The 10,812-nt window shown below is 36.2% G+C and overlaps 1 protein-coding gene across 1 annotated transcript; it reads right to left on the bottom strand.

Moving 5' to 3' along the window:
• Window positions 1-5,222: 5,222 nt before the first annotated feature.
• rhoh (ras homolog family member H) lies at window positions 5,223-9,129 on the bottom strand. Its single transcript, XM_058384138.1, has 2 exons — window positions 8,885-9,129; window positions 5,223-7,717 (listed from the first exon to the last, which is right to left on the bottom strand). Exon 2 carries the CDS (start codon window positions 7,328-7,330, stop codon window positions 6,740-6,742), a length of 591 nt encoding a protein of 196 aa, XP_058240121.1. The 5' UTR covers window positions 7,331-7,717; window positions 8,885-9,129; the 3' UTR covers window positions 5,223-6,739.
• Between the last annotated feature and the right edge of the window lie 1,683 nt (window positions 9,130-10,812).

The following is a 10,812-nucleotide window of genomic DNA, read 5'->3' as shown; positions in this document are numbered from 1 at the left end:
CCACACCAGCACTATGACACAGTTTATTTTAAATCACACCAGTGACTGCAATTCTCATGAAAACGAAGAATTTACTGAACTACATTACAAATATAGCTGAAAATTAGAGGTGCACAGTCCTATCAAAAAAAAAAGTAGTAACACATCCTGTTACTCATCACAATCTGCTACGGATACGCTCTGTTTTATTTATTTCTGATCTAAAATGCTGAACTACTTAGTTTGTGTCAGTTATTTTGAGGTCTCTGTGATGAAATTGCTTAAACTTCAACCCACTCGTATTTCACAACACCCTCAACTGCCTACAATTTAGTCAAACACACACATGCACACAGTATAGCACGCTCTGAGATGAAAGCTCAGAAAAGAGAGACAGGAAGTGGTTCATCTCGAGTCATCATGCTCTTCTACCTCATTCACTCACAATCTCTCGCTCACTCACTGACAGCTCTGCCCTCCCCCCCGTTACACGATGCGTTTGTGAACTCCATTTCCCACCATGCTCTAAAAGCCTTTCAGTTATAGCAATGAGAAGAGGCTGAAAATGCCATTCATTTCTTCTATCATTAGTTTATCATCGCTGAAAGTGCAAACACCATGACCTTATTCATGAACTATTCAGATGGTCATACATTTTTCTCGACTAAATACTACATGATTTTATAAAATACTGTACTGGACTGTACATATGTTGTATGTTTATGTAGCACCAGGTCCTGGAGTTTCATTTCACTGTGTACTGCGCCAGCTATATGTGGTTGAAATGATAATAAAGCTTCTTGAATCGTGAATCTTGAACAAGGTTACAGAGCTGCCACTGTATGAGCACCATGTGGGCCTGGTTTCATTCACCGGTGTGTCAACAAACTGATTAACAAGCTGAGGAAGTATTTCATAACAGCTGATTCACTGAAATTTTTTTATATCTTCACACTCATAAATCTTGGTCATTGTTTCTCGGCCTTTTGGATAAAATCTTGAGCAATGAACATAGAAGGTGACAAATTACCAGCCTGTGTGATGTGGCTTAGACACTGGTTGGGTCCAGTTATGGGGCAGTGGTGCTTCAAGCGGTTAAGGCTCTGGGTTGGTGATCAGAGGATCGGGGTTCAAGCTCCAGCACCACCAAACTCCACTGCTGGGCAACTGAGCAAGGTTCTTAACCCTCTCTGCTCCAGGGGTGCTGTATCATAGCTGCCCCTGGGCTCTGACCCCAACTTCCTCAGCTGGGATATACAATGAACAGAATTCCACTCTGCTTTAATGTATGTGTGGCGATAATAAAGCCTTCTTGCCCTCCGTTTTCCTGCTTCTAAATGCCCTAATTGTAAATGTTTACTCTAAATTGAAATTTAAAATAAAAATTTAATTCACAGTGACCAATTAAGATGTATGGACAGTCACAGTTCTGATGCTCAATTATATCAGTCAGTATAATGTACAGATTTAATAAAGCAAAAATTGTTATTGATTAAGTTGAATAAATGCCACTGTTGCTATAAAACACCTTATTATTAGTTCTGGGGTAAAAAAAAAAAAACTCTTATCTATGTGCAATGAAAATGTCTCAGTAACTAAAGCTGTTACTGGAAGGATTTTTTTAGCGAACTAAACAACAAAGCTGGTGAAAAGTAAATCACAGTTTGGAAAATCAAACAATATTAAACAATCCACAGAGCAGCATAAAATAAAGAAAATGGCACAACCAACTCAGCCTAAAGGAGGCCATCTACCTAAAATCAGTGCAGGGAAGGAAGGGCATTTATCAGAGAAGCTACCAAGAGAAGTTTCATTTACACAAGAGATACAGCACAGATGTGTATCCATGTACTGTGTATCACAGCAAGAGATACACAGTACATGGAAGATGCTGGACCATATCTTGGACACTACACAAAGCTGAGCCTGAGAAAAGAAATGAAAAGAAAGCATGTTGTCTCTGTCTGGTCTGATGAGACCAAAACTGAGACCCTGTGGTCTTTGTTGTAACAAAAGTTACTACGTCCGGAGGAAACCCAACACGGCTCATCACCCTGAGAATACTTCTTAGCATTGTTTCTACAAAAAAAACTGGCAGAAAATGTCAGGATCCAGATGTGCAAAGCTGATGGAGACATAACTGAGAAGGTTTGCAGCTGTAATTGCATCCAAAAGTGGTTCTAATATGCATTCAAGGAAGACGATTAGAGGCTTTCTGTAAATTCACTGGTAAAAATCCCCAAAAATCCATTTCAGTTCTTAGCTCGATCACTACGAAATTCAAAAGGCCCTGTATTTGCACTTTCAGACAACTGCATTATAAAAGTGCATTGCACACAGCTTTGTAAAAAATAATCACAACCATGTTACATGTATACAGGCGAGAAGGACTGATGGTGAAAAATCGGAGGTGTCTTTATGAAAGAAAGAAGACAAAGAATCATTCAGTGATCTGTGTAATATTTAAAGACACACCATTGTTGTCACTTTTGACACACATGAAACAAAGAATAAAAGGATGCATGTGGGTTAGGCCACAAAGTCTTCAAAATGACTGTAAAGAAGAATTAGCAAGCCTGAAGTAAATAGCCTTAATGCATCAACTTTAGACTGGTCTCTATGCACAGATACACTGCAGCATGACTCAAACTAACGTTACATGAAGTACACAGAGTTAAGCGCCTTGTTTTTGCTCCATGCAGGCAGGTGTGGATGATACAACAGCGCTTTGTTCACACTACATACCTGCATGATGTACATCTGTATGGATATGCATGAAGTAGAGCTGATAATGAACTGATGCATAATCACTGACAACAGCTCAACTGTCACAATTACAACCCTGCAAGTTTGTGATAGAGTTTGTGATTACTAGTGTATGTGTGTGAGAGCGTTTGTGTGGTAAGAGCTCACTGCAGGTGTTTCCTGTTGGAGACAGAGAGACAGACAGACACAGAGAGAGAGAGAAAGAGAGACAGAGAGGCTTGTGGTTGATTGTGTGAACGCCCCTGGTGTTCACTTAGTCAGAGAGGCTGAACTGACCTATGCAATGTTCATAAACCTTCAGACATTTCTCTCTCTCTCTCCCTCTCTCTCTCTCTCTCTCTCTCTCTCTCTCTCTCTCTTTCTCTCTCTCAGTTTCTCAGTTTCTCAGTCTCTCTCTCTCTCTCTCTCTCTCTCTCTCTCTCTCTCTATCTCTCCCTTTCACTCTCTCTAATACACACACACACACACACACACACACAAACGCTTTATTGTTCTAAAACAATTTATGATTAGACTGAATTGTGGGGAGACGGAATGAATTAACCAGAAGTTAAGGAATTATTCAGGCTTTCGTGTAATATTTCTATACATTGCACTGCTGTCAGTCATGGTGAGTGACGCAGAGGAAAGAAACAAAATACGTTCATGTGTTTAACCATCGTGAAGAAGCCAGAACATTCTATAAGTCGAGTCTTCAGAGTCACTGTAAGAAGAAATAAGGCGAATCAATGTATAGAAGTATAAAGCAAAGATGATGTATAAGTATAAAAGTATGCATGTATAAATATTATATGGTACTATAGCAATATTATAGTATACTATAAATTATAAATAAGCAGTGTAATGAGTAAACACAGCAAGTGCCGGCTTTCTAATCTTGCTAATATGAGAAATAAATGCAAATTCTTTCCAATTTTTTCATGTCAAAACAACCAGAAAAATAAGAATAATCATACACAAATATACAGGATATTTAGTATAGATTAATTCGCTGATACTTTGATTACAGTAGGATTTTATACAGAAGTATTATTTCACTGAAATATAAGAAAAAATCTAAAAATAAGTGATCTAAAAAGGAGATCATTTAATAGCCTATTTCCACACTGATCTCTAGCTTGTGTATTTTAATCTACCAAAATTGGTGCAAGAAGTTTCATCAGCATCTTTACTTAAATACTGAAAAATATATTTTTGCCATATATTTATAATTGTAATTGTAATATATATATATATATATATATATATATATATATATATATATATATATATATATATATATATATATATATATATATATATATGTAATATAATTGCCATATAATTAATGCCAGGTAACTTTAGTTTCTGCCAGAGAGAGGTTTATTATATTGTGAAGAGTTGTAATAATGTTGAAGTTTTCTCAATGCTGTACTTATGCGTGAAGCACAAAGGATCAGACCATCTCTGTGAAGCTTGTGCAGGATTCAGAAGATTGTGAGAGAGCTGAAAGCTCCTACTGGGAAGTGGTTTTGGGGTTTGTACCCTCTATATTTCTCTAAAAGCATCTACTTTAAGCCACCGTCTCCAGAGACCACATCATTTATGCATTAAACTCACATACAGTTTGTTTGCATCAAACCATTCTTCTTAAACTGTGTGGATCCATACAGTTTAGAGACTACATGCGTGTACGATCCATTTTCAAGCAAGAAATTGCACAACCAGGGCCTATAATATAAAATTAGATCATTTAAAGCATATATATATATTTAGCACACATTTAAACGTTTCTTAGTACAGTAGTATATATATTTTTAATCATCTCTCTACAGTAGAGCTGTATATGTTTTGTTTGAATCGAAGCTAAGTTAAAAATAAACTCTGCTATAAATTGGAGAGAAGATGAATCATAATGTACAGTTATGGTAATGAATACATGTTTGGTGTCATAGAGAGCAAGTGAGTGTGTTTTTGTTTTACGTGAAACTTTCACGTACATGCCTCAATACACACATGAAAAACAGGATAAATGGGCAGGTGCCTGTGCTTCACTCATGAGGGATTTTAAGGCAACACACACTTGTTTCTGTCATAATATCTATCATCTGAATGCAGAATTATGAACCGAGACGCATTTTGTCTCACACTTTTGTGAGCAGAGACACACTAAAAAGGACACTGCCTTGAATTTTTGAATCTTGAAGGTTTAGCACTGCCTTGAATCTGTAGCACAGTATCTTACATCCGAAGCGTGTGTATTATATATAAAGCACGTGGTCCAGCATGAACCTCTCACACATCCTACATGTGAGTTCTTATATATATATATAGGTGAAAATTTACAAAACATATAATGATCTCGCTCATCAAAGTTATCATCAAGATTCTTTTTACTATTATATATATATATATATATATATATATATATATATATATATATATATATATATACATAGAGAGAGAGAGAGAGAGAGATTTTTTTCTGTTATATAGTTTGTTTAAATAGTACAAAGAATCTTGATGATGACTATGATGAGCGAGATCATCATATGTTTTGTAAATTTTCATCTAAAAGCTCTTTCTAAGCTTTTCCCTTCATCTTGAAAAGAAAAAGGCGACTAGAACGCAATCATTGTGTCACTGTTTATTTGTTGCACCTTGATACTCATCAAAATGTTCACATGATATTTCTGATCACTTTAAAGATGTTAGATATAGAGATAAATTTAAAGATCAATTTCTATCTTTGTTCACTGCATGAATGGTTTTAGTAATAACTTGGTCCAAATGCTTGTTTTTTGATATTGTGGTAAAATAATGATTGATTTACATGTGAGAGTGAGGTCAATGAGTTAACATATCACTTGTTAATACTCCATATCAATCCTTTTGAGCATCGAGACGCAGATATGAGTCACAGCAGTGCAAAGATACTGACCATTTAATATCTGTTAATGATGATGAGTCCAAATAAAAGAGTGAAAATGAAAGCGAATATACAAAAGCCTGCTTCATGACATAGCGTAAGATCTTTATCCAAAAATGCAAACCCTCATACTTCATGATATAATTAGCTGTTTTGTCCACCGTTCCCGCGTCAACACACTGACAAAACACTCACTGGAGTAATGTTGAAGGTATTTCTAAGCTCTGCAGATAAAGTCCACATTTCTAGTGTCTGCACAAGTGTCACAAAAACCTTTATAACTTTTGGATATTAAAGCTATATTATATATACAACATTTATTATATTCCTTATATAATATTCTTACATATTTGTGGCAAAAAGGATTATTTTTCTATTCTCTTTGGAGTAGTTTTTATACTCATCTCCCTAATGAAATATTAGGTTGCTACTGTAAAATCATATAAAATGAACACTATTATTTGTGTATTAACGGTCTCGCACAAAGACTCTCGATACAAAGCTTTCCAGTATGTCTGAATGAGAGAAATTTTCTGCAGATTTCCAACTACCTTTATAGAGTTGTGTAACCTGAAATAGTCTAGATTGAGGGTGAGATCTACGAAAGCTGCTGTGAAAATATTCAGGAACGGCTTTTACTGTGAAGATTTCAGTGTGGAGTTTTCTCATGAAAGTTACTTTAAATGTATACGATAAATATTGGCGTCAAAAAAGTGTATTATTCCTGAGATGTTCAATGGTTTTAACATTTTAATAAAACCCTATTTTATTTTATTTTATTTTATTTCAGCTTAAATTTTAGATTCAGATTATTAACAGGCCTTGAGACTAGCTTGGATTAAAGTCATTCATTTCATGTGACCAGTCAAACAAGCTAGGAACTAAAAAAGGTTATGGCACAACAAAATAAAAAAAAACATCATAATAATAATAATAATAACCGCAATAAATTTGATCGTTGCTTTAAGGCCGGCTGCAGGACCCCTAGTAAAATAATGAGAAATAAATATAACTGTGTATCAATAAAATCTAAGATGCTTTCTTAAAGGAACAGAGTAATGTTTAGTCACTGCAGATTTTCAGTCCTCAAGAGACGTGGCATGGATTCAGGTCAAAGAGTCTCCGCCGTGTTCGCTTGCGCGCCTGATTGACAGCCGTACGCACAGCACACTCGAACACTTGCTGAACACCACGATTAATGAGTGCAGAGCATTCCAGGTAGCCTTTAGCTCGAATTTCATGAGCCACCTTCTTGCCATCTGATGCTGTGGTGCAGCGGTCACGATATGGCCCCATGTCCCGGAGGTCTGTCTGAGTGCCGACCACCAGGACCGGCACACGGGGCAGATATTCTCGCACCTCTCCTATCCACTTTTGCTGGATGCTGGCCAGTGTGGTGGGGTTTGCCACAGAGTAGCACAGCAAGACTACATCAGCTTGCTGGTAGGACATGGGGCGGATCTGGCGGAAAGTGTCATTCCCTGCCGTGTCCCATAAACCCAAGCTGATCTGGATGCCATCCATGAAGACATCCACGCCTGTGTTTTCATAAACGGTGGGTCTGTAGCAGTCAGGGAATGTCTCGGAGGTGAAGCGCACCAGCAACGCCGTTTTGCCCACAGCACAGTCCCCCACGAGGACGCACTTCACAGATGTCCCAGTTGTCCCGTTCATCATTCTGCAGCTATGAGGAGATTTTCTTTGTTCCGAATGAAGTTCAGGTTAGAAGTCCTCAAGGGAGAAGAAGGAATGTGAAGCTTTTCATTGTGTTTGGAGGGGGGGGGGGGTTTGCCACACAATGAATATCAGTAATTCACAAATTTCATATAGTTCATAAATAGATCAAGAACTTTCCTTTTCCTTTTTCTCAATGTAACTTTCAAAGCAGGCCATTACGATCTCCAGGATAAATCGGTTGTTTTGGTCACCAGATGAAGATCATCGTGGAAAAGCTTTTCTCAGAAATGGCTTAAGCAGTGGAGAAGTGCTGTGGTGGCGCAGTGTAGGTCTCTCGTAGATGCTTCTTTGGCCTGCTTCCAAAGCACCTGTTCTTGCTCTTATTTTCTATATTAAAGAAAAAAAACATGACATAAATAATTGTATCATCATTCTGACCACCCTAAAACAAAATATCTCTAAAAAAAAAATATTTTTTTCAGAAATTGAGTGAGGAAAAAGTGCTGCGAAGTTTAAGGGTTACGTTTACGCAGGAATTCTAACACGGATGGATTCAATAATCCTGACGTATATATTTGCTGCTGTGGCGATGCAAAGTGGTGCTGATACAAAAAATGGCCAGAACCTTATAATAATCTCAGAACCTTATATAGATCCAATTCATCTTACAGACCAATTTATTTTTATTTAAAATATTATAGTGTAGTTCTCTCTAATAATAAATACAAGTGTAATACTGTATGTGTGAATATATGAAAAATCTGACGCATTTGGCTCAACATTAGACCTAATTAACTATTCTTTAATCCACTTATAAAATCCAATATTTTATTCATCAAAAATGTATTTCGTGCTGCTCATTATCGATGGCAGTGTTTTTTAATGTACTTTTAATGTACTCTATCCAAAATATATGTTAAGTTTACATATTTAAGTGAGATTTATTATTACCTGTCGTAATGAATGAACTATATGAGATTATAAATGAATAATATAAACCAATGAAGCATTTCAAAAGCTCCATAATGGCAGAAATACACAAACAGGTAGACGTGTGTTCATATTTCTCTACATAAGATCGTACTGTCTTGTCAAAAACCTGTTTTGTTTATCTTATGTGCTGAAATATTTCGGCTTAGAAGTTCCTCAGGCCTAGAAGATTATACAGAAGATCGATTTTCCATGTGGAGAGGAATTTTCCTCTTTCTTTTTTTTTTTATAAATAAATCAATTTTTCAATGTGAAGAAAGCTTAAAAAAAGAAATGTATAACGTAAAAAGATTTCCTTTTGTTACAAAAAGTGTTTCTTAAAAATAGAAGAAACTGTATTTGTACATTTAGAAGTAAATACGTAATCAGCAGACATTTAAGCCACATTCACAACAGGCCTCTGTTCATCCTCACCAAGAAACAAAAACCTACACAAAAACCCCCCAGAAACAATTTTCTTTTTATTTCCGTAAAATCCAATTTGACACAAAACGAACACTACATTCATTACTACTGTTTTACATTTCTATTATAAACTAATTAAAGTTAAAGAAATTTACTCACCAGTTTCGAGTTTGTCAGGTCGAGGTCGCCTCTAACATTTTTAGCGTTCTCAGAAAAGAAAAAGAATAATAATTCTATAAAAAGGATAGAAAGAAATTATTTTCTGTTGTATTTTGAGTGGTGTTCGTAGAATTATTTAGAAGATTTACTAGAAATTATTTATGGGTTTCTGAACAAAGCTCGAAGAACAGATGTGGCCTCCTCCGCTCAGATCTCAGGGGAAGTGAAATAAGGGGTGAAGGGTTTTTTTTCTTTTGGGGCCTGACACCGCCTTGCATCCGCTGTGTGATGCATGACAAAACTCATCTGCAAGCTTTAATTTCTGTGTTTGTTCACCGTTTGCTCCACTAGGCAACGAGAAATCATATAAATGTGCTCATCGATACGTTTGTATGAAAAAAATACATTACACGGTGACGCAGCGTATAAACTCAAGGGCCTAATGGTGTTACTGCAGCATACTCCTTTACCTGATGCAGATATAGAAAAACGGTATAATATTCTTGGTGAAACGTGTGACAGAGGCACAAAGGCATATGTTTGATAAAGTAAACATTTCCTGTAGTGGGGATTCGTAGAGTGAGAGTTATTTACATGATTGTTTATTATATTCTAGATCAGTCGTCATCTGCTTGATTGCAGTCCACGTGCAGCTCAGAAAATATATCAGGAAAGCACATAAACACGCTAAAAGAGATAAGACTGTCGTATTTACAGGCTGTTTAGTTTTCTAAGTATGAACCAGTTCAGATTCTGTAACAGATATTCTTTGTTATGGAATATCCAATAACACACATCTACTGTATGTAAAGAATCAGCTTAATGTAGTAGAATGGACCAGATACTAGCTACATGGCTAAAAGTTTTAGCTTAAAAAATCATTTCCCCTCCTCAGGTCTGATTGCTTATTTCAAAAAATGATCTGATGACGAAAAGATGACCGGACACAGAGGTTTGGGGTTATTTTCTGCTTCAAATTCAAAAAATAGACATCTCATCTGTCCAGAGCTAGTCAGTAATGATAACACGAAGCACCGCGATGTAGCAAAAACATTTAGATGTGTCCCATTTATAGGCATTAACTTACGCTTAAGTGTTACAAGGTGAGTGTTAAGTTATCTTTAGGAAATTTTTGGAGGAGATTTTTGTAGTTAGACCTTCATGAATTTAAATTAAATACGGTATTAGATCGTATGTTTTGGAAAACATTTTACGCTGCATTTATTTTCCCTGTTTTAGGAGTAGCTATTAAAGAAACATGTTTTGGCTTAAGCTTTATAATATTCTTTGTAAAATGTGTATCAGAGGCAAAAAAAACAAACATATAATGATTGATAAACCGAACATTTCCTGTAGTGTGTATTTACATGATTCCCTGTTTTAGGTGTTAGGAATGCAGTTCTAGTGCAAAATAATTAATAAAGTAGTTTATAAGCTGAAGAATTCATTATTTATCAGATTTCATGTTCGTGTGTAATACGTTCATCTCCACACGACTAACTGTTTCTTCTGTACAAGACGTCTTGTGGGTTGGTGGGAAGAAAAACATGTCCTGTATTACAGCGAGACACGTCACTGAATTAAGGGTAAAAAGGTTGGGGTTTTTTTTTTTTACCTTAATGGCAACATCCATTCATCATGAATATAACAAACTGGATGAATAATCCCTTAATTAAACTCTCTAAACTGTGCACTGACAGACCAGGATAAAAAGTATTTTCTCACTTTTCATCTTCTCATTACAAACATATACACTGACCAGGCATAACATTATGACCACCTGCCTAATATTGTGTTGGTCCCCCTTTTGCTGCCAAAACAGACCCATCATGCACTGTGTATTCTGACACCTTTCTATCAGAACCAGCATCAACTTCTTCAGCAATTTGAGCAACAGTAGCTCGTCTGTTGGATCGGATCACACGGGC

Source organism: Hemibagrus wyckioides, linkage group LG29 (genome assembly GCF_019097595.1).
Source record: "Hemibagrus wyckioides isolate EC202008001 linkage group LG29, SWU_Hwy_1.0, whole genome shotgun sequence".
NCBI lineage: Eukaryota > Metazoa > Chordata > Actinopteri > Siluriformes > Bagridae > Hemibagrus > Hemibagrus wyckioides.
Note: the sequence above shows the minus strand (reverse complement) of the source record. Positions and strands in the feature narration are given on the sequence as shown.